The 25,639-nt window shown below is 38.8% G+C and overlaps 1 protein-coding gene across 2 annotated transcripts in view; it reads right to left on the bottom strand.

The window, feature by feature from the left end:
• The window catches only part of LOC120534003 (sortilin-like), a 129,441-nt gene that overhangs the window by 62,109 nt on the left and 41,693 nt on the right, over positions 1-25,639 (bottom strand). The window contains exon 4 of one of the 2 annotated variants that reach the window (XM_039761202.1): positions 9,265-9,367. In XM_039761202.1, coding sequence (XP_039617136.1) covers positions 9,265-9,367 — 103 coding nt within the window. Of the gene's footprint in view, positions 1-9,264; positions 9,368-25,639 lie in introns of those variants that run through there. The other variant, XM_039761204.1, reaches the window with a different exon arrangement.

Raw genomic sequence — 25,639 nt, 5'->3', positions numbered from 1 at the left:
GGGATCCTCTGCCATTCCTCCTTGCAGATCCTCTCCAGTTCTGTCAGGTTGGATGGTAAACATTGGTGGACAGTCGTTTTTAGGTCTCTCCAGAGATGCTCAATTGGATTTAAGTCAGGGCTCTGGCTGAGCCATTCAAGAACAGTCACAGAGTTGTTGTGAAGCCACTCCTTCGTTATTTTAGCTGTGTGCTTAGGGTCATTGTCTTGTTGGAAGGTAACCCTTCGGCCCAGTCTGAGGTCCTTAGCACTCTGGAGAAGGTTTTGTCAGGATATCCCTGTACTTGGCGCATTCATCTTTTCTCGATTGCAACCAGTCGTCCTGTCCTGCAGCTGAAAAACACCCCCGCAGCATGATGCTGCCACCGCCTTGCTTCACTGTGGGGACTGTATTGGACAAGTGATGAGCAGTGCCTGGTTGTCTCCACACATACCGCTTAGGATTAAGGCCAAAAAGTTCTATCTTGGAGTTTGCTAAAAGACACCTGAAGGACTCTGAGATGGTGAGAAATAAGATTCTCTGGTCTGATGAGACCAAGATAGAACTTTTTGGTCTTAATTCTAAGCAGTATGTGTGGAGACAACCAGGCACTGGTCATCACTTGTCCAATACAGTCCCCACAGTGAAGCATGGCGGTGGCAGCATCATGCTGTGGGGGTGTTTTTCAGCTGCAGGGACAGGACGACTGGTTGCAATCGAGGGAAAGATGAATGCGACCAAGTACAGGGATATCCTGGACAAAAACCTTCTCCAGAGTGCTAAGGACCTCAGACTGGGCCAAAGGTTTACCTTCCAACAAGACAATGACCCTAAGCACACAGCTAAAATAACGAAGGAGTGGCTTCACAACAACTCTGTGACTGTTCTTGAATGGCCCAGCCAGAGCCCTGACTTAAACCCAATTAAGCATCTCTGGACAGACCTAAAGATGGCTGTCCACCAACGTTTACCATCCAACCTGACAGAACTGGAGAGGATCTGCAAGGAGTAATGGCAGAGGATCCCCAAATCCAGGTGTGAAAAACTTGTTGCATCTTTCCCAAGAAGACTCATGGCTTTATTAGCTTAAAAGGGTGCTTCTACTAAATACTGAGCAAATAGTCTGAATACTTAGGACCATGTGATATTTCAGTTTTTCTTTTTTAATAAATCTGCAACAATTTCAAAAATTATTTTTTTTGTCTGTCAATATGGGGTGCTGTGTGTACATTAATGAGTGACGATGCAAGAACACACATCTTTATTTTTTATTAAAGCTGCTTCTCTATCATTTGCCTCTAAATCAAAAGAGAGAACAGCACCATATTCTTTATTACCTGTAAGCAATCATGTATCACATATTACATGCAAGAAACTATAAAATAACTAACTGTGTTTTAATTACTTTCAAACTTCTAACTTGTAAACTTGGGCAAACTTGAACAAAACACAATATTTTATTAATGTAAGTTAGTGTTTAATTGCCCCCTCTGACATACAAGCAGAGACCAGACAGCATGGTGTTATGAGGTTGCCTTAAATTTGTAAATAAGAAAGAAAGAAAGAACTAAAGTAAACAAAATTATAAAAAAACATTACTCCTCTTTCACTAAAATGTACATTAATTCAGACAAATTCAAACTACATTATAGTAAATTAAATGCATCTTTCTTTCACCTTGAAAGGGGCTCAATATTTACGGCTGTAAAGTTGTGTAAGTTTCCATACATCAGTTTGCATTGTGCTTAACCAAAACACCATAGTGAAGAAACCATTTTTCTAAGATTATTATTTACAGTTAATAATCTACGACAGCACTATAAGCACCATATAAATAAAACAGACACATTTTTCAATTATAAAAAATGCTACACAAATTCAGCACAAAAGAACATTTAAAAAGTTGAAAAACTCAGATGGTCTTTCCAGTATTAACCCGTTAAACTGAAAAATGACCAGTAATCCCCACATTCATTAATTTTTTGAATTTGCTCATTTTAATACTGCAAAGTTTTCAGAAATCTTTCAAGAGTTTTTTTTAAACTGCTCATTCCACCATAAGCCTCAAGTAGAAATCAAACCAGGATGAGGTGCCAGTCCATTGCAGGAGCTTTTATGGAGGTATTTTAATTATTTACATGTCTGTAGTTCTTACAATACTGAATTAATTAGACTGACTTTGTTCTGCCGCCTTAGGATCAGTAAAATTTCCCTGCAACCAATCCTGACTCCTTCAAATTGTATGTTCCTGGAAGCACATAAATATTAGCTCAAATTAATATTAACTCTTTAAAATCACCATTATCAAATTACCATTTATCTAGGTTTACCACGTTATGATTCAGAAGTTGGCATATTCTATGAGTATAAGATGTTTTCCAATGTAAGTATATGTAAGAGGTATCTGAAGTGCTAATTGATAGTGTGTTTGACATAGTAAATTCATCTTTAAATTCGGGGTCTTCTCAGACTACTGTTGGTAAACCCCTGCTCAAGAAAAATAATCTCAACTCCTCTGTTTTTGACAATTTTAGATCTATTTCTAACCTGCCTTTCTTAAGTAAAATTCTAGAAAAGGCAGTCATTACACAGCTAAATGATCACTTGAAAAAACATGCTATTTTTAAGTTTCAGTTAAGTTTTAAAACAAATCACAGTACAGAAACTGCACTGGTTAAAGTGGTAAATGACTTGCGGGTTAATGAGGACAGAGGCCGTTTATCTGTTCTAATCCTCTTTGATTTGAGTGCAGCATTTCATACCATTGATCACAATATTCTTATGAATCACCTTAGTCAGTGGGTGGGCCTCCCGGGCAATGTCTTACATTGGTTTGAGTCTTACTTAACAGGTAGAAAGTTCTTTGTTAGTTGCTGTAATTATACTTCGAAGACACATGATATTCTATATGGTGTTCCACAAGGATCTATTCTGGGTCTGCTGCTCTTTTCGATCTACATGCTTCCATTAGGTCAGATTATCTTGGGGCAAAACACAAGATACCACAGCTATGCTGATGACACACAACTGTATTTATCAATAGCACCTGATGACCCCAACTCTCTTGGTTCACTGACTCAATGTCTTACTTGTGTTTGTGAATGGATGAGCAGTAATTTTCTCAAACTAAATAAGGAGAAAACAGAAATCTTAGTTAATGACCAAAGTTGATATAGTGAGGGTATTAGAAATAAACTTGATCCATTAGGCTTAAAAGTCAAGACAGAGGTAAAGAATTTAGGGATAATTATGACTCTGAACTGAATTTAAATCAGATATTAATCAGATTACTAGGACAGCATTTTTTCACTTAAGAAATATAGAAAAAAAGGTAGATCTATACTAATAAACGGCAAAGCCATCACTGACTCACTCACTGACTGACTGACTCATCACTAATTCTCCAACTTCCCGTGTAGGTAGAAGGCTGAAATTTGGCAGGGTTCATTCCTTACAGCTTCCTTACAAAAGTTGGGCAGGTTTCATATCGAAATTCTACGCGTAATGGTCATAACTGGAAGCTGTTTTTCTCCATTTACTGTAATAGAGATGAGCTTGAAACCCATGGGGCGGAGTTTAGTGTGACATCATCACGCCTCCACGTAATCACGCAGTACATAGAAAACCAGGAAGACCTCAAAAGCGCTGAAGAAAACATGCATTATATAATTGAGAAGGCAGCGAAACAATAAGAAGCGAGCGAGTGACATATACAGCCATATTCATGAGTTCTGCTACTTGGAAACAAAGCGATGTAAACCTACACTTTAAATTAAGTTCATAGACAGGCTGCGCTGGCGTTTGTAATTTAGTGCCTGCCCATATAAGGCCGTCCGTCAGCGGCAATCCAATAGCAAACTGCCACGGGTAAATATTCACGGGTGAAGGACTGTGCTTATGCAGAGGAAGATGAGATGGTCAGGGTGGTGTTTGGCACAAACTCAGCGAAACTGTGAGAGAAAGTTTTAAGTGCCAGGACTAAGGTAACATTAAATACAGCCATGGACATAGCACGAGATGGCACCAGCACAGCTGGGAACCTTCGATGCATGTACACGGCGGCTCACGTGAACTGGCGCAGTGCACAGATAAAAGCAACAGTTCCAAAAGCTGAACAAAAGAATTACACAATTGAAAAGGCAGCAAAAATATGAAGCGTCTGATACATACAAGCATATTCATAAATCCAGCTACTGTGGAAACAAAGCACACGGTGGAAAAAGTCAATGTCCGCTAAAGGAAGACAGTGTAAAAAACCCGTGCATGCAGTGTGTCAGGTCTCAGATAAAGAAGAAGGCGAGCTGTTTATTGATGCAGTAAGAAGCGAATCGATGAATGAAACCTGTCATCTTTACAACGATTGACAAACACGGAATGTAACTTGAACACAACACATCCTACAAATACGAACCTGATTGAAAGAAATAATGATAATCAAATCCTTGATGACAGCAACACTCAGTAACACTCACAAAACAAATACTGTATATTGACAGTCATGTTACGTTATTTTTAAAATGTTCCCTTTTCTTTTCTAGCTTTTTAACACACTACTTCTCGCTGCGATACGCGGGTATATATATATGTATATATATACCCGATCTACATACTCGAATAATGGATACTTTATTAGCCATCAATGATTGTTTTGGTAAAGCCATACTCAGTGTATTCATTAGATGAGCGGTAAAAAGTAAGAGCGAGGGAGGATGACTTATTGAGGCATGCAGGCTGTAGTCGCGTCAACTCTATCTGAATTGCGATCACATTTGAAAAAATATATCTTTTCAAGTTCTATTTAGTCCATATGTGTCAAACTCAAGGGCGGGCCACATCCGCCCGGCGTGTAATTATATCCGCCCGAGATCATTTTATATACTGTATTATTGTTATTAATGGCCGGGTATATGAAGCGCTGGTAACACAATAAACTACAGATCCCATAATGCAGCGCTTCAGCTGCCTTGCGAACACTTACGCGTTAATCAAGTCTAGCTTATGATGCTGCAAGTTATTGCGAAGCTAGCTCACACGATGCTGAAGAGAAAAGTTGATTCTGAAAATAGAGCCTTTAAAACCGATGGGAGGCTGAGTATATGTTTACTGAACCCGTGTGTCTCATTTGTGGAGCTAATGTGGCTGTAATTACAGAATTTAATCTAAGGCGGCACTATGAGACAAAACATCAGGGTAACCTGAAAGACCTGAATGCAATGCAGAAGATACAGAAAGCAGAAGAATTAAATAAGAATCTGACACTTCAGCGGACGTTTTACCCGTGCACAATCACAAAGTGATTTCAAGTGAAGCTGCTTTTATGGGAGACACAAATGCACCAGTGCAAATTGCCCCACTTTCCCTGTTGCCAAGTAATGTTAAACCAAGTCGTCACTACGGTGTTCCCAAATCGCACTTTGCTGATAAACTGGCGCACTGAGTTTGCACGGCGCTTTGGTGACTTTGAAGAACAAAAAGTCCGTCTACATGCGGCTCGAACCTTGTGCATGTTTGGTAGCACATATCTGTGTGAGAAGCTCTTCTCAGTGATAAAGACTAACAAAACAGCACACAGGAGTCGCCTCACTGATGAGCACCTGCAATCCATCCTGAGAATCTCCACAACACAGAACCTCACACCAAACATAAACGAACTTGTTGCCAAAAAAGATGCCAGGCGTCCAGCTCTAAAATGACATATGAGCAAAGACAACTGAATGATTTGATTTGTTATTGCTGAAAGGAACACATTTTATTTATATTTCCAGGTTTTGTTATGCAGCATGTTCATATTTGAATTTGTATAATTTTGACAGGATATATTTTTATGGAGAGCAAAATCTTTTGGGATATTTAAAATCTAAGTTTATTTTTTATATAAAATTACATAACAGTAAAGAAATTTGAATGTTTGTTCTTTTAACGTTTACTTTATTTCTAACTTGTATAATTTAGACAGGATATATTTTTATGGAGAGCAAAATATTATAAGTTGTTTAAGGTTTGAGTTGATTTTTCAGAAATAATATTCCTGTCTGTTTTTACCATTCCTACCAAATATATTTCTGTCGACTAAATAAAAATTCCTTCTATTTAAAATTTAAATAGAACTTGAACAAATACGATAGTTCATAATATCCACATAGACTTGCACGTAAGAGCGGGAGTTATCCGTTTTAACAAGCAGAGTATTGCACTGATACGAAATAGCTGTGTGTGTATATATGTAGATATGTATGTATAAGTATATATATGTTTATATATGTGTGTGTGTGTATGTATATATATATGTATTTGTGTGTATGTATGTATGTGTGTATGTATATGTATGTGTATATATGTAGATATATATATGTATATATGTGTGTGTATATATATATATATATATATGACAGCAACACTCATCACTCACAACAGTGACAAAACAATTACATTGACAATCATGTTACGTTATTTTCAAAATGTTTCCTTTTCTTTTTCATTGCTTCTTTAACACACTACTTCTCCGCTGCGAAGTGCGGGTATTTTGCTAGTCCCTTATAACTTTGCAAGATGCTGAAAAATTAGTTCATGCTCTTGTTTTTAGTCGACTAGATTACTGTAGCATTACTAGATTACTGTAATACACTCCTCTCAGGACCCAAAAAAGACATCAGTTGGTTGCAACTAGTGCAGAATACAGCTACCAGAATCTTAACTAGGAAAAGAAAATCTGAGCACATCTCTCCAGTTTTGATGTCACTACATTGGTTACCCGTGCCATTTAGAATTGACTTTAAAATACTTCATTTGGTTTACAAAGCCTTAAATAATCTCGAGCCATCCTATATTTTGGAATGTCTTTCACCTTATACCCCAAATTATAACCTTAGATATTCAAATGAGCATCTGCTTATAATTGTAAGAGCTAAATTTAAAAGTGGTAAGGCAGGCTTGTGCTTCTATGCACATAATATCTGGAATATCTTACCGATAGAAATTAACCAGGCTAGTATGGTGGAGCATTTTTAAAAAACTACGAAAAAACAATATTTTAACATAGCTTCCTCATAGCACATTTTAGTGTAACCCTGAAATACTGTATACGCACTGAATTATCGTTTTTATCATGGCTCTACAATCCATACTAACCCCTACTTTCTCTGCTGTTGTTTTTCTGGTTTTCTGTGGTGGAGATCTGCGCCACCACCACCACCTGATCAAGGCACCATGCAATCCCTACACTGATGGATTGTAGGCCAGATGTCCACATGACCGTCATCATCTAATTCTTCCACGTGAAGCCTGAAAACCATGAGGGCTGATTTAGATCATTTATGTTAGGTAGAACGCCCAGTGGGGGCTGGGCAGTCTCGTGGCCTTGGAACTCTTGCATTTTGTTGTTTGTCTCCAGCCCTCTGCAGTGTTTTTGTTTGTTTTTTCTGTCCTCCCAGTCATTGGACCTTACTTTACTCTTTGTTATTTAGTATTGCCTTATCTTATTCTTATATTGTTATTTTGTAGAAACTTTTCATTCTTCAAGCACTTTGAGCTACATCATTTGTTTCAGACAATTCAATTTAAACTTGCTGTGAGAGTTAATTTCATGATGAAAAATAAAGCTCTTGCTTGAAAAAAAAGTTTAAATATACTGTTCAGTGTTGAATTAAGGAAAAAGAAAAATCATTAGTCTATTTGTATATTAAATTATGTGCAGAAACAAACATTGTAAACAGTATAATTTATTATCATGAAGTTTGTTCTTAAGGTCTAAACTCAAATCTATGTAAATGACTGGAGACCAAGGTGACAAAATGCAGTAGTTTTGGAAGTGAAATGTTTTCCCATTCTTCCCTGATACAGGATTTCAGCTACTCTACAGTTCGAGGTGGGGAGGGGTGCTTTTTTGTAATTTTAATTTCATACTGCAAAACATTTTTTTAAATGGGTGACTGGCCTAGAGTGCATGCAGGCCAGTGTAGTACCCAGACTATTTTATTATGGAGCCATGCTGTTGTAATACATGCAACATGTGGTTTGACATTGTCTTGCTGAAATAAGTAAAAACCTCCTGAAAAAGACATTCCCTGGGGGGCAGCTTATACTGCTCTAAATCTATACATATTGTTCAACATGAATGGTGCCTCAACAGATGTGCAAGCTACCCATGTCATGTGCAATAATGCACCCCATACCATAATGGATGCTGGCTTTTGAACTGTGTGCTGATAACAGCTGGATGGTCCCTCTTTTTTTTAGCCTGGAGGACACAGCATGATTTCCAAAAATAATTTCAAATACTGACTCATCAGAGCACAGGACAGTTTTCCACTTTGCCTCAGTCCATTGTAAAACAGCTCAGGCCCAAAAAAAGCGGTGGTGTTTGTGGACCATATTTATATGTAGTTTGTTCTTTTCATGGTAGTGTTTTAACTTGCATTTTTGGATGCAGCTATGAACTGAGCTCATAGACAAAAGTTATTTGAAGTGTTCCTGAGCCTATACAGTGATTTCCAGTAAGAATTGTATCTGTTTTGCATGCTTTGCATAAGGGTGCAAAGATCACAGCTATCCAATACTGGTTTTCGGTCTTGTCCCTTTTAATCAGGAATTTCTTCAAATTCTCTCAATTTTTAATTATATTATATTTCACAGATGGTGAAATCCTCAAATTCTTGGCAATTTTACATAGAGGAATGTTATTCTTAAATTATTGCACTATTTGTCCATATAGTCTTTTACAAAGGGCAGTGAACCGCTACACACATTTACATCTTCTCTCTTCTTCTTGGGATGCCCTTTTTATACCCAATCACGTTACTGGCTTGATGCCAGTTAAACTAGTTAGTTGCATGATGTTCCAAAAGGTGCTTGTTTTGGTTTTTTTTTTTGCTTTACACATCTTTTTCAGTCTTTGGTTACTCCTGTCCAACTGTTTTGAAATGTGCTGCTGGCAACAAATTCAAAACAAACATATATTTTTCAAAAGACAAAAAAATCTGTCAGTTTCAACATGAGATATGTTGTCTTTGTTCTATTTCCAAAGAAATATAGGTTTAAATGATTTGCAAATTCACACATTCTGTTTTTATTTACATTTCACACAGTGTCACAACTTTTTTTGGAAATAGGGTTGATGAATATCACAGTTGAATAGAAAAATAAAACTTTTAACACTAAGTAAAATTTGAACGTAATCACATACAAAGAAAACCTTATAATCATGAAAATATATTAGAAAAATCAAGCAAGGTGTTCCTAAACACTAAAATGAAATTAAAAGCTTGGGAAAGTAAAAGGATTATTTACCCGTTTTGAATTCCCAGGTCCCACATTAATGCCAAAGTTTTGTTCCAAGTTAGCATTTCCAATAACATCAGATATATCTTTGAAGGTTTTTCCAGAATCCTCACTGGAAGAAAATTCAAGAGAACAAGTTACTTTTATGTAATTTTACTTTACTAGCTGCAATATTTTATAGTGATGTAAATAATAAACTATTTAATAAAGGATATTAGTTTAACATTTTGAAAAAGAAAAACAAAGCAGTTATTCTCTACTTTGCTGTAACTAATATAATAGATTGTATTACATCCAAGTTCCACAAATGTGGAGATATAAAATAAAATACATACAAATCTTTGAGATAATCTAGATTAAGCAGGCAGGGGTATTTTTTTTAACATTTTTAAAATGTTAGCAAAATAAACCAGCAACGCATGTATAATTAACATGATCTCAAAAACATAAAATGCATTAAGTCATATCTTTCAATTGCATTCCCAAGAATGGAGGATGGTACTAAAGGGCTGCCATTTGTTCATTCAGCAACATAACACAATGATCTTACTAAACAGCCTTAACTCAGTCTTGTCAACATAAAAAAAAAACTGCTAGAATACCATGATCAGACCTAAGTTTGATAACAATGACCTTGGTATCTACTAAAGACTAGTGATGAGCGAACCCATCAAAATTCGCTTTGCCTTGAAAACGTGAAAATGTTTGGTAATTTTGCCAAATCAATCAAGATATATACAATTGGAAGAAGAAACTGAACTAGTTTTGAGTGAATTATAATGGTGCAATAATATTTCAAGTATTCCTGAGGGCTAGGGAAGTGTCTGCCACTTAGGCTGGATTATTGCTGATTATTAGGGCCAAAAAAGTGAGGCAGCAGTGCAAACCACTGTGCAAACCAAACATAAATGGAAACCAACAATATTTGTCCATTACTTAATTGATGAAGTATGGCCAGTTGACATCAAAGGAGATTAAAACTGTTGAAAAACTATTTCGGACACTACACAGAATATGTTAAATTCACATTAAAACAGCTCTCTGAACATTTGAAATGCTAAGACATAGATTGAGATTATAATATTTTTATGATGATCTGTAATAAAGCACATATATTAAGTATTTTATAGATAAATTAGTAAATTCATTTAAATAATTTAGACTATTAATAACTATGTTATTAATGTTATTTAAAAGTTTTGAAGAATCGGTGATCTAGGCTTGCATCTAGCTTTAATATACAAGGGAAGCTTTATGTGTTGCAATCAGTTATGTAAAGAAGCAGGAAGAAAGAATAGGAAAGAATGGAACTGAAAGTTGCTATGTTTGGACAAATCGTATGGCAATAATAAAGAAACCCACCTACAGAAGAACATCCATTGAATTCTGTGTTGTCAACCACCAGCTTAAAAACCCAGCACTTGCATGTTATTTAAATTAAACAAGCAGGCGGTAACTGACACCCACTCATTCACACAGCCTCTTGGAGCCTAATTAAACCTGCCATAATGGTTCTCTGCATTAAACACACAGATGATTTTGCAATCACGAAGGACTTGTTAGGGATATTGTGGCAAGGCGCACTGGGTGTACCCACTGTGTCCTAACTGAGCCAATTTAACAGTATGTCAAAAAGCAAGAAACGACAAGTTTGATGGTGGACAGCTACAGGGAGACATCGGGTATACGCTTCAAGCGCACATGTTGACATTTACTGTATAAGAAATCCTTAAAGTGCACTTGCAGAACAAGACAAACCAGCACATAAGCAAACCCAAAGCGTGTGGAAAGAGAGGTAACTAAAATTAAAAAGAATTTAATGAGAACACACACCTTTCTAAATTAGAAAGTCAAAAATAAGAACATAAACATAGATCATCAATGTTCTACATCTACCAGTCTGCATGGACTATAGGTATTATAGTGAATAAGAATACTATGCTCTGTGGTGAGGCTGTCATGAACTAAGGACTTCCTTAACAGAAAAACACAAAAACAGTACCTAAAAGCTCCACCATCAAACTTCAGCTTGTAAACCAAATAAAAGGGCAAAAGAAGACTCTTTATAAAATAAAAGATTTATTTATCAAAAATGCTCTGCAACACAAAAAAGCTCCAAAGACCACCGAGAAGGATTTCCAAAAACTCAGCTTCCAAGAGAGGTCCACAAGCAGAGCAAGAAGTTAAAATATCCAGAAAGTCAATAATAAACAAAGCTATAATCACAAGAGAACTCATCAACACCACCAAGTGCATTAAATGAACTGCAAGGGACTGGGTGTTTTCTCAGCCTGAGGGTTAAGGGCATTCCCTTGATGGTGATGGACAGGCCCCACCTCTTGGGGAACTACCCACAAAACACATGGAACATTACAATACAAGCATATACATCTAGAAATCTATACTAATAAAAGGCAAAGCCCTCACTGACTGACTGACTGACTGACTGACTGACTGACTCACTCACTCACTCACTCACTCACTGACTCATCACTAATTCTCCAACTTCCCGTGTAGGTAGAAGGCTGAAATTTGGCAGGCTCATTCCTTACAGCTTACTTACAAAAGTTGGGCAGGTTTCATTTCGAAATTCTACGCGTAATGGTCATAACTGGAAGGTATTTTTCTCCATTTACTGTAATGGAGTTGAGCTTGAAAGCCGTGGGGGCGGAATTTCGTGTGACATCATCATGCCGCCCACGTAATCACGTGAACTGACTGTCAACGCACTATGTAGAAAACCAGGAAGAGCTCCAAAATGCGCTGAAGAAAACATGCATTATATAATTGAGAACGCAGCGAAACAATAAGAAGCGAGCGAGTGACATATACTACCATATTCATCAGTGCAGCTACTTCAGAAACAAAGCAAGGTATAAACCTAAACTTTAAATTAAGTTAATAGACAGGCTACCGCTGGCGTTTTTCATGCCCACGGGTAATGCGGGATACAAGTTTAATGAGAGGACGCAGGATATAAACGACAGTTTAGATCACTTTGTAACTAAGTTAAAACTGCAGGTGAAGGGGTGTGCTTATGCAAATTCCGAGAGACTGTGTTTGTGGGGGATTGACAGTTAAGGCGGGTGGAGGAGTCACGTCATTATATCCCCTCCCATTTACCTCATTTCACTCTGAGCTGAACTCCGCGGCTAACGCCGTCTTCCGAAGCAACTTCGTCACACTGCCACCTAAAGTCAAAACTTAAATATATAAAGTCAGCGTCGGAATATATTGTCACGCTTGGGTCACAGATTTGCACAGAGACACAGGAGGTCGTAGAAACAAGAAGGATTTTTATTCAAACACTGCAAACACATGAGCTTAAACGTGCTCCATGACAAGTCAGAGATGACAGTTCCGCTAGGAGCAGAGAGAGAGCGATAAAAGCAAGCAAACATTCAATTTTCAACTGACAGGCTGCACAAGGCTTTTAAGTTAGCGGAGTATCGCGAGGTTTGCATTACGCGTTATAGCGCAAGTGAGAAAGTAAGGAGCAATGTGAGGGTAGTCTGTGTTTCAGGGGTTGTGGTTTTCCCAGAGGCGTCTGTATCTTCTTGGGGTGCGATCAGCCCTCCAGCTCACACCCTCCCCCTCAGCTTTATTCACATTTCCGTGAATCAAGCGACTCTCTGTACCAGGTTCATTTAGTCTTTATAATACGTCTGCGTTGACGTGTTCAGAACCTGGTCGATGTTTTACTGTGAAGCGGTAAAATTGTAAGCCAGAAACCATCTCATGAGGCGAGAGTTTGTATCTTTCTGTCAGTATGACCATTGAAGTGGAGCATGATCAGTTACCAAAGTGAAGTTTCGTCCCCACACGTAATAGCGAAGCCCTCCAGCTCACAATATAAAGTAAGCTGGAATATATAAAGTCAAAACTTCAATATATAAAGTCATCGTCGGAATATACAAAGTCAGTGCTGCAATATCCATCCATTTCCCAACCCATTGAATCCGACCACAGGGTCACGGGGGTCTGCTGGAGCCAATCCCAGCCAACACTGGGTGCAAAGCAGGGACCGATCCTGGGCAGGGCAAATGCATCATTTTCAAAACATTAACCAAACAGTGTTTTTTTAATTTATTTTTCTGAATACGTTTTTAATTTATTTTTCTGAATACGTTTTTATTAACTTACTTCAGTTCAGAGTCGTTTCAATCAATATATTTTGACTTTGAGTTTATATATTCAGGAATGAGTTTATATACTCCGATGTTGACTATATATAATCAGGAACGACTTTATAAATTCCGACGCTGACTTTATATATTCAGGTTTTCACTTTATATATTCCAGCGCTGACTTTATTTATTCAAGTTTTGACTTTATATATTCTGACACCGACTTTATATATTCAGAAAATCAATGTATTTGCCTGTTTCGCACCCCATAGTATATGTGTGTGTGTATATATGTATATATTGTCAGGGATGCCAGGGGCCATGACCCGGCCGGGATGCCAGGAGGGACCGGAAGAGGGTCAGAGCCCTGCCTGGATCACGTGGGGTTTGCCTTCCGGGTTGCTTTGGGGCCACGGGTCAAGGGCATGGAAGCCTTTCCCTGTAGGGGCCCGTGGTCACCGCCAGGAGGCACCCCAGTGCCTTGGGGACCTGTTACCCCAACACTTCCGCCACACCAGGAAGTGCTGGGGGGAAGATTTATGACGGCGCCCGGAGAGCAGCCAGGAGGACAGCCGGCACTTCCGCCACGCTGGGGCGTGGCCAGAAGAGGATTGCCGGGAACACCTGGGGCTCATCCGGGTCCTGTATAAAAGGGGCCGTCTCCATTCATTCGAGGCGAGAGTCGGGTGGAAGGAGGACGAAGCAGTGGAGAGTGGAGGCGGTCCGAAGAAAGTCATTGTGGCCAGGACTGAGTGTTTATTGGGGTATTGTGCACTAAACTGGGTCTGAGTGACCAAATAGACTGGGGTCTTTGTGACCATAATTTGTAAATATTCTGTAAATAAACGTGTGGTGGTTTGACAACAACATGTCCGCCTGTCTGTGCCCGGGTGCCGTTCACAATATATATATATATATATGCCAGCAGCACTCATGACAAACAATTACGTTGTCAATCATGTTACGTTATTATTAAAATGTTTGCAATTTTTTTTACTTCTCGCTGCCAAGCGTGGGTTTTTTACTTATATATATATATATATATATATATATATATATATATATATATATATATATATATAGATAGATAGATAGATAGATAGATAGATAGATAGATAGATAGATATAGATATATATAAATATGACAACACTCATGTCAATGACAAAACAATTACATTAACAATCATGTTACGTTATTTTTAAAATTTTTCCTTGTCTTTTTCATAACTTCTTTTATACACTACTTCTCCGCTGAGAAGCAAGGGTATTCTACTAGTTAATTAATATACAACATTAAAAAAAAATCTTTCCATCCACCTATTTTCTAATGCTTATCCAGGACTGAGTCACAGGGACAGCAATTTAAGCAAAGATGCCAGGACATTCCTTTTGCCACCTCCTCCAACTTCTCAAGGGGATACTGAGGCATTCCCGTGCCAGCTGAAAGACATAATCTCTTCAGCATGCCCTGGGTCTACAATGAGGTCTCCACCCAGTTGAAGATGCCTCAAACTCCACCCAAGGGAGGCATCCAGGATGCATCCTAATAAGATGCCTCAACCTTTTCAATTGGTTCTCTTCGATGCGAAGGAGCAGCAGATTTACTTTGAGATTCTCCTGAATGTCTGCGTTCTTCACTCTCACTAAGGCTGAGCACAGACATTCTGCAAAGGAAACTAATTTTGGGCACTTCCTGTGATCTAATTATTTTGGTAATTACTTACAGATTGTGACCACAGGTAAGGGGTGGAACATACAGTCATATGAAAAAGTTTATGAACCTCTCTCAGCCTGCATAAAAATTTACTCTACTTTCAAAAAAAAAGATAACAGTGGTATGTCTTTCATTTCCTAGGAACATCTGAGTGCTGGGGTGTTTTCCGAACAAAGATTTTTTAGTGAAGCAGTATTTAGTTGTATGAAATTATATCAAATGTGAAAAACTAACAACAATTTGGGTACCCTTGTAATTATGCTGATTTGAATGCCTGTAACTGCTCAATACTGATTACTTGCAACACCAAATTGGTTGGATTAGCTCGTTAAGCCTTGAACTTCATAGGCAGGTACAGTATGTCCAATCATGAAAAAAGGTATTTAAGGTGTTCAATTGCAAGTTGTGCTTCGCTTTGACTCTCCTCTGAGGAGTGACAGCATGGGATCCTCAAAGCAACTCTCAAAAGATCTGAAAACAAAGATTTTTCAGTATCATTGTTTAGGGGAAGGCTACAAAAAGCTCTCTCAGAGGTTTAAACTGTCAGTTTCAACTGTAAGGAATGTGATCAGGAAATGGAAGATCACAGGCACAATTGCTGTTAAACCCAGGTCTGGCAGGCCAACAAAAATACAGGAGTGGCATATGCACAGGATTGCGAGAATGATTACAGAGAACCCACAGATCACCACCAAAGACCTGCAAGAACATCTTGCTGCAGATGATGTATCTGTATATCGTTCTACAATTCAGCGTAATTTGCACAAAGAACATCTGTATGGCAGAGTGATGAGAAAGAAGCCCTTTCTGCACTCACGCCACAAACAGAGTCACTTGTTGCATGCAAATTTGTCATTTAGACAAGCCAGATTCATTTTGGAACAAAGTGCTTTGGACTGATGAGACACAAATTGAGTTATTTGGTCATAACAAAAAGCGCTTTGCATGGTGGAAGAAAAACACCTGCTACCTACTGTCAAATTTGATGGAGGTTCCATCAAGTAGTGGGGCTGTGAGGCTAGTTCAGGGACTAGGGCCCTTGTTAAAGTCAAGGGTCAGATGAATTCAACCCAGTATCAACAAATTCTTCAAGATAATGTTCAAGCATCAGTCACAAAGTTGAAGTTACCCAGGGGATTGATATTCCAACAAGACAATGACCCAAAACACAGTTCAAAATCTGCAAAGGCATTCATGCAGAGGGAGAAGTACAATGTTCTGTAATGGCCGTCACAGTCCCCCGACTTGAATATCATCGAAAATCTATGGGATGATTTGAAGCAGGGTGTCCATGCTCGGCAGCCATCAAATTTAACTGAACTGGAGAGATTTTGTATGGAAGAATGGTCAAAAATACCTCCATCCAGAATCCAGATACTCATCAAAGGCTATAGGAGGGGTCTGGAGGCTGTTATATTTGTAAAAGAAGGCTCAGCTTAATATTGATGTAATATCTCTGTTGGGGTGCCCAAATTTATGCACATGTCTAATTTTGTAATGATGCATATTGCATATTTTCTGTTAATCCAATAAACTTAATGTCACTGCTGAAATACTACGGTTTCCATAAATCATGTCATATATTAAAAGGAAGTTGCTACTTTAAAAGCTCAGCCAATGATAAACAAAAATCTAAAGAATTAAGAGGGGTTCTCAAAGTTTTTCATATGACTGTAGATCCTGCAAATCAAGAGCTTTGCATTTTAGCTCAGCTCTCTCTTCACCATGCTGCTCTAATCCAGCTGTCGATCTGAGATCTCTTCTTCCCCGATTTGTGAACAAGACCCCGAGATAATTAAAACTCCTCCGTTTGAGTCAGCACTTCATCCCCAACCCAGAGAGGGCACTCCACTCTTTTCAGGATGAGAACCATGACCTCTGAGTTAGAGGTACTGATCCTCATACTGGTCGCTTCACACTCCGCTTTAAAGCAACCCAGAACACAGTCTAATGAATCAGCAGGACCACATCATCTGCAAAAAACAGAGATGTGATCCTGAGGTCACCAAACTGGACACCCTCAACTCCTTGACCATGCCTAGAAATTAGCCACTGACAAAGAAAATAATGCAAATAATCAACATAAGTAACAATATATAAAAAAGAATCAAAAAATGAACAAAAAGGCATAAAATGGACAATAAATCCAAGCTAGGGCACAGACCCTGGCTAAAACACATCACAAACAGTGTCTCTAGAATTATTGTGATTGGCAAAGGACCAGGAGATATTAAAATGAAGCAGAATCTTCATCAGTGTCAGTCAAATCAAAAATAGATTGAAACTGAAATAAATGTAATTCTAAATTTTGTTGTTTTTTTATCTAAGTGAAGGATAATCTCGACTTGCACCAAAGTCATAGATATACTGGGAATACCGATGAAGTAACAAGTGTGACAGTCACAGTCATATGACCCATGATTCACTTTGCACAAAATAACTGAAAACAGAATATTCAAACTGATCCCAAACAAAATAAAAACCATGAAAAGTATGACATCCTGAGGGTACGGTATAACTCTTTTTCCATATATTAGGAAAAATGAACTATAAATGTTAAAATACTAATGTGGATCAATAGAAAACCCCAGCTGCCTGTAAACTAAGAAGAGTGTGCTACAAATTGGAATGTAAATGGAGGAAGAATAAATTAATAGTGAACTATAAAACTCTTCGAGATATGAGACAGACTACGAGAGACCTTATTTCTCTAAAATTATAAATGATAGTCCTATTCTCAACTATTGACTGTTAAATATGAACACTTTTTACATTTGCTCCACAATTAATTATGTGATGCTTTTTTCTTTTTAGTGATTTGTGAATATGGAGGAATTCAATTTAAAATATTTACCATTTTGGCGCACCAACAATGGACAACGCCATTATGTGTTGCACTGCTTGTGTTTGCTATGCAAAATGCTACCACGTCACAATGAGAGGTTGCAGTTTATGATGTCACTAACCCAATGGTATACAAGTCAGCATCGCACATTTCCTGCAACTGGTTTTGAGAGCTTTCTTTAGAGTATTTGGCAACGAATTGTAGAGAGTTATTTTTGGCTTTAATTTTGGATTATGAATTGGTTTAGGTGCATGATCATTTTGTCTTCTCTGTGCTTGACTCTAGTCTGTCTCTAAACATTGATTCTAAATGTTCTTTTTCACTACTTATTGGCTCTTTGTCTTGTCAGTCAGTTTATTCAATAGAATGGAAACACAGTGTTAATGATTAAGCGTGAAGACTTGGGAGTATGGGCGGTACAGTGGAGCAGTGGTAGTGCTGCTGCCTTGTAGTAAGGAGACCTGGGTTTGCCTTCTGGGTTCTCCCTGCGTGGAGTTTCCTATATGTATGGGTTTCCTCCGGCCACTCCGGTTTCCTCCCACAGTCCAAAGACATGCAGGTTGGGTGCACTGGTGATCCTAAATTGTCCCTAGTGTGTGCTTGGTGTGTGGGTGTGTGTGTGTGTGTGTGCCCTGCGGTGGGCTGGCGCCCTGCCCAGGGATTTGTTCCTGCCTTGTGGCCTGTGTTGGCTGGGATTGGCTCCAGCAGACCCCCGTGACCCTGTGTTGTGATATAGCGGGATGGAAACTGACTGACTGAGCAGTATTTTTTAGATTTGCAAAAACTACTCGACTCTATTGACAATAATAGATTATTAAAAAAGTTGGCAACAATCACTTTCATCGATTGCTTTGTTAGGTCTTTAGGCTTAATATGTTGTGCCACGCATCTGCATCACTACTTCTTTCAGCTTTGTATGAATTTGAAGAAAGGCAAACAGTAAGACTTTCAAGGTTTGGGAACACATTACTCTGAACGCAAAAAAATGGTCATGAGTTGCATAAAGTGTGTGGGTCTGACTTTGTATGGCATGAGAGCACATTGAAGATGCATACACATTTGAACAGGAAAAATGCCATTACAGGCTCTGTGGAGGGGTAAGACTTGCCGCCAGCCCAGTAAGTTGAATGTCAACTCAGCGTTATGTAATACAGGTATATGAACACAATGTTTGCTAGATTAGGCATAATGGATGCAACAGTGTATTGGCTGAAAGCATATGTGCCAAAGAATCTGCTGTGGTAAAAGGTTTCCAGACACAAAAAAGACAAATAGTAAAGCTCAAAGAAATGCGATTTCAGTTAAAATGAACTTGGGATATTACACAGCAAGGGGAGAACTGAGCTTTACACACATGAAATCAATTGCTTTGCGGCAAAAGGAAAATAGTCTGGACATTTCCCCAATATATCCCAGCACTATGGACTGGGATATCCTGCAGGGATCATATAGTGCGAACATTGAGGAGGTTGTTGACTGCACTACTGACTACATCAACTTCTGTATGGACATTGTAGTTCCAGTAAGAACAGTACACTGCTATGCTAACAACAAGCCATGGATTACAAGTGACATCAAGGGCCTTTTGAACCACAAGAAAAGGGCTTTTAAAGGCGGTGATCAGCATGAGCTCAAGCGCGTGCAGAAGGAACTCCGAGTCGAGCTCAGGGTGGTGAAGGAGCAGTACAGGAGAAAGCTGGAGCAGAAGTTGCAGAATAACAGCATGAAGGAAGTCTGGGATGGGATGAAGATCATCACTGGCTGCAGCTCGAAGCAGGGTGCCACCATCGAGAGAGACGTGGAGAGAGCAAACCAAATTAACTTCTTTAATAGGTTTGACCACCCTAACTCACTCTCACCTTGGAGTAATGCACCTTCCACCCATCCTTCTGCTGATACCAGCATAGGAGAGACATCCCCACCCACAATTACAGCAGCCCAGGTGAGCAGAGAGCTGAGGAGACTTTGTGCCAGCAAAGCAGTGGGTCCAGATGGGAGTATCGCCACAACTGCTGAAGGCCTGTGCGCTGGAGCTGGGGAGTCCTCTACAGTACATCTTCAACCTGAGCCTGGAATAGGGGAAGAGTCCCAAAGCGTTGGAAAACATCTTGCATCACCCCAGTCCCAAAGGTATCATGTCCTAGTGAGCTGAATGACTTCCGGCCTGTCGCTCTGACGTCACATGTGATGAAGAGCATGGGGCGGCTGCTGCTTCACCACCTGAGGCCACAGGTCCGTAATGCCCTTGACTCTCTGCAGTTTGCATACCAGGAGAAGGTGGGAGCGGAGGATGCCCTTATCTATATGCTACACCGATCCCTCTCCCACTTGGACAGAGGCAGTAATGCTGTAAGAATTATGTTTCTGGACTTCTCTAGCACCTTCAGCACCATCCAACCTCTGCTCCTTAGGGACAAGCTGACAGAGATGGGAGTAGATTCACACCTGGTGGCATGGATCGTTGACTATCTTACAGACAGACCTCAGTATGTGCACCTCAGAAACTGCAGGTCTGACATTGTGGTCAGCAACACAGGAGCGCCTCAGGGGACTGTGCTTTCTCCGGCCCTGTTCAGCCTATATACATCGTACTTCCAATACAACTCGGAGTCCTGCCACGTGCAAAAGTTCGCTGATGACACTGCTATCATGGGCTGCATCAGTAATGGGCAGGAGGAGGAGGAGTAGTATAGGAACCTAATCAAGGACTTTGTTAAATGGTGTCACTCAAACGACTTACACCTGAACACCAGCAAAACCAAGGAGCTGCTGGTGGATTTTAGGAGACCCCTTCTGGACCCCATGATTATTAGAGGTGACTGTGTGCAGAGGGTATAGACCTATAAATACCTGGGAGTACAGCTGGATGATAAATTGGACTGGACTACCAATACTGATGCTCTGTGCAAGAGAGGACAGAGCCGACTATACTTCCGTAGAAGACTGGCGTCCTTCAACATCTGCAATAAGATGCTGCAGATGTTCTATCAAATGGTTGTGGCGAGTGCCCTCTTCTACGCGGTGGTGTGCTGGGGAGGCAGCATAAAGAAGAAGGACACCTCACGCCTGGACAAACTGGTTGAGGAAGGCAGGCTCTATTGTAGGCATGGAGCTGGACAGTTTGACATCCGTGGCAGAGCGATGGGCGCTGAGCAGGCTCCTGTCAATCATGGAGAATCCACTGCATCCACTGAACAGTATCATCTCCAGACAGAGGAGCAGCTTCAGCAACAGACTGCTGTCACTGTCCTGCTCCACTGACAGACTGAGGAGATCGTTCCTCCCCCACATTATGCGACTCTTCATTTCCACCCCTTGGGGGTAAACGTTAACATTATACAAAGTTATTGTCTGTTTTACCTGCATTTTTATCACTCTTTAATTTAATATTGTTTTTTATTGTTTTTTAACAGTATGCTGCTGCTGGAGTATGTGAATTTCCCCTCGGGATTAATAAAGTATCTATCTATCTATATGACAACTAAATTTCAAACATTACTGCAGGAAAAAGAAAAAAAAAATTAGTCATGAATAGTACAACAAATTCTTCTGTGGTGGAATATTGTGGTGGTCAGATATGATACATGATGCTTTGCCAGTAAAACTTCTCTTTTAAATACCTAGGGGTAAACATCACAAGTAAACAAAAAGCTCTTTAATCAACAAAATTTTTCTCTCTGCATGCAAAAACTTAAGCAACACTTGCATAGATGGTCTACCCTTCATTTACTTTAGCTGGAAGAATTAACACTGTCAAGATGATCAGCTTTTTCTATTTCAAAGCATCCCAAAATACATTAACAAATCATTTTTAAGAAGTTAGATTCAATCATATCCTCATTTATTTGGAATTCAAAACATCCACACATCTAAAGGGCAACACTACAAAGACCAAACGCAGAAGGTGGCATGGCTCTAACCTAACTTTCATTTTTATTGCTGGGCAACAAATATACAAGCTACAAAAACCTGGGCATTAACACAAATAGATGAACACAAACAGGCTTGGTCCACAACATAAATAAAATTCTGCATTACTCTTTTATATTCCTTGCTTTGTTCCCCAGTAAATGCAAGTTATCAACAATACACTAACAACCTAATTGTGTTTCATTCACTCATAATATGGAAACAATGTATGAAGTAATTCAAGATAGTGAAGCTTTTATCTGTGGCACCTCTGCACAATAACCACCTTTTTCCACACTCTCAAATGTACGCAGTTTTTAATGCATGGAAAACATACAGGATTAAATCACTTAGAGATATGTACATAGTTAATGTCTTTGCATCCTACAAACAAATTGGTAAACTCCAAATTTAACTTTCCATCAACACAAATTTTCAACTATCTCCAAATTAGAAACTTTGCTTAACAAAATCTGCCCAATTTTCCTCACCTCCCACCTATTTCAATTCCGGAAGAAATATTGATCAGTTTTGAGGACTCAGACAGCATTTCTGTAAAAACATTTTAAAGTCCCTTCCTTTCAAAGATCCCAGACTATGCTGGGAAAAGTATCTCTTACTGAACATTTCAGTAGTACTAGGGTGTTGTACAGTGTTAGCCATTATGAATGCAGAGAAAAGCCAAGCAAAACGACACATTTTATTGGCTAACTAAAAAGATTACAATATGCAAGCTTTCGAGGCAACTCAGGCCCCTTCTTCAGGTAAGATGTAATTTCAGAAAAGAAGTGGAAGACAGCCATGCACAGACCTCACTACAACTCCACACAAAGCAAACAACTATTCAACTTAAAATCTTTCATTGAGTATATCTGTCTCATTTAAAATTGTTCAAAATGTTTCCAGGGCAAGATCCAACCTGCGAACGTTGCAATCAAGCTCCAGCCTCCCTCACTGGGCCATATGTTTTGGGCATACACCAAATTAATATCATTCTGGACCAAAATCTTTAAATGCCTATCAGACAGCCTTGGTGTCACAATCACTCTTAATCCATTAATAGCAGTATTTGATGTACTCCCAGATGGGCTTAAAGTGGAGAAGGACGAGCAAACTGTAATTGCCTTTACTTCACTATTGGCACGTAGACTTATTTTGCTTAACTGGAAGAAACCTAGTCCACCTCTTAAAGTCAGTGGGTAAATGATGTTATATACTATTTGAAATTGGAAAAATCAAATTCTCACTTAGTGGATCTGTTCAGAACTTTTTAAAAAATCTGGCAGGATCTAATCAATAACATTTTAGAATAAACATTTATATTGAGGAAAAGGATTTTCTCAACCTTTTTTCTACTCTTAAAGTTTTACTCAGGCTGTTGGCCTTGCTCTCCTTCTCATTGGTGAGGGTTGATTTGAATTTACTTTTGTCAAGCTTGACTTGCTTGTATGGAATGTTACTTGCTTTTAATAAACCCAATAAAATGTAATAAAAAATAAATAAATAAATACACTTCTGAACATTTTATATAAACCTGTTTATTTGGTGAAAAGTGCCAGTTCATGAACTTTGTTTAATTTCAAATGAATTTTTTAAAACAATCCAACTAATCAATTAATCAACAAAATATTTGCCAGTTGCAGCCCTAAATATTTTAACAGGAAAAATAAGTAATATCTTATATCTCATAATACAAACTTTAAGAATAGAGTTAGTAGAATCTCATCCTACTTAACACACCAAACAAGATTAGCAAAATAAATGTATTTGAACTTTTCAGAATAATTACTCAAATCAAATTGTCCACCTGTACCTTTGATCTTGTTCTTACATGCGTTATCAAAGAAGTCCCTAATTTATTCAACAGCATACTAGACATACTGCAGTTAACTACTGAATAAAGTCTTTATTTTCACCGACTCTTTAAAAACTTACGTAGTCAAAACTTTGTTCAAAGGTTTTGTTAATTATTTAAAATTGTGATTGCTGTTTGGCCACCTTCTCTTAGATTTAAACAGTGCACTTCATATTATACAGTAGAATATTTTTAAACATAAGGTAAGTTATCAGAGATAATCTGCTGAAGATAAACAAGTTATACATGTCTCAAAATCAAAATGAGTGCCTTACTAGGATTACAGAATGCATTATTTTACTTGAATTAAATAAGGTAAAAATATAAACAATAACAGAAAGTTATTTGTTGTAGTGAAAAGTGAAGCTAGATTTTTAAGCACAAAAATAGTTAATCATACCATAGAATGCATAGTGTAATATTAAACTAAATGTAAAAACATTGAATAACACTGAGAAAACCTTGAACAGAGAAAACTAACATTGCAGGAGTTCACGCTATAGTCTTACGAACCGCTTGCTGTAAACACTTTTTTTTAATGAGTTATAAGCACAGGGAAAAAAAATGAACATTTGAAAAATACATAATTTATGCAAAAACTAACCATAAACAACCAAGAAAACTAACCTTGCATGAGTTCTGGCATGAAAGAAGTGAGGAGGAACTGGGTGGAGAGGAGATTACAGTTTTGAGGTACTGTAAAGTCTGTGACGATGCAGGTTCGCAGCATGCTCCTATCTCGCTTCCGGGAGCCCTTAAACCCGTCACTATCGGTAATGTTACCGATGAGCACGACAGTGAGGCACTACAATGTAGCAAATGGATGGTGCAAAAAGTGCCAAGTGCTTTTATTAAAATCAACAAAACAACAATCAAAAACAATGTCCAAAGTAAATAAAGTACAGTGCTTTCAGAATCCTTCAATAAATAAATCCCATAAAAACAGAAGTGAAGTGGAGGTTAAAATCCAATAGGAAAAAGTCTTTATTAAATACGAGGTTAAAACAATGCTCGAAGCAGTCTCTTTAAAAACAAACCCGTTGCATTCTTTAACTGCCTTCTCGGCCTTACGCAGCCAGCCATCCTTCTTCTGGTGACTCCAGTTCCTTGATCGCTCAGCTGGAGCGACCGCTTCCTTCTACCCCACTGAGTGTCGGCCAAAACACCCCTGCTGGGGCTCACTGTCCAGCTGCCTGCCTGTGAGCACACACTCACTCGCTCGCTCATACTGGTTCTTTCCACACTGCTTCCTGCTTACTTCCACACTCCGCAACCTACATCTTTCTTTTCTTTTTCCTCCCTTTAGCTGCCTCATGCTTCTATTTATGAAGAGGATGTGGCAAATGTAGCAATTAATCACCACGCCCCCTTGCTAAGCTGGAAGCGTGCCGATTATTTATTTAAAACTGGCCTCTTGACGTGAGCTGTGGACCTGCTATACCACAAAGTCCCTCTGCGCTATGCACGTCTGACCGAGAACAATGTACTGTACAGAGAGAGACTGAACACGTGCGTAAATCACCAGCGCATATGAACCGGAGGGGAAACGAAAAAGAGCACAAAGAGTTCACAGTGAATGCACAGGGACAGACTGAACACGTGCAGAAATCATCGGCGCGTACGAACCAGAAGGGAAACTGGCTTGTTCGTCACCCAAGTGTGTGGTCGTGAACAGATGCAAAAGTTTGGCAAACTTTTTGGTCATAACCCGATTTGTACATGTTCAGAGACTTCGTGACCCAAGGTTCCACTGTATATTACAAAGACTACTTTTTGATTTTTTATTAACATTAAAAGATGCAGAAAATTAATACTTTTTAGTGTATTACTCTGCCAGAAATAAAGGAAAAAGATAAAAATCTGTTGAAGGTTGCTCAAAATGCAGCAGTTCCTATATTGCGGAATACCCGTCACCATAAAATCCTAATCATAAC

The sequence above is a fragment of the Polypterus senegalus genome, chromosome 8, assembly GCF_016835505.1.
Source record: "Polypterus senegalus isolate Bchr_013 chromosome 8, ASM1683550v1, whole genome shotgun sequence".
Taxonomy (NCBI): domain Eukaryota; kingdom Metazoa; phylum Chordata; class Cladistia; order Polypteriformes; family Polypteridae; genus Polypterus; species Polypterus senegalus.
The sequence above is the reverse complement of the archived record's forward strand: the minus strand, read 5'-3'. Positions and strand labels throughout refer to the sequence as shown.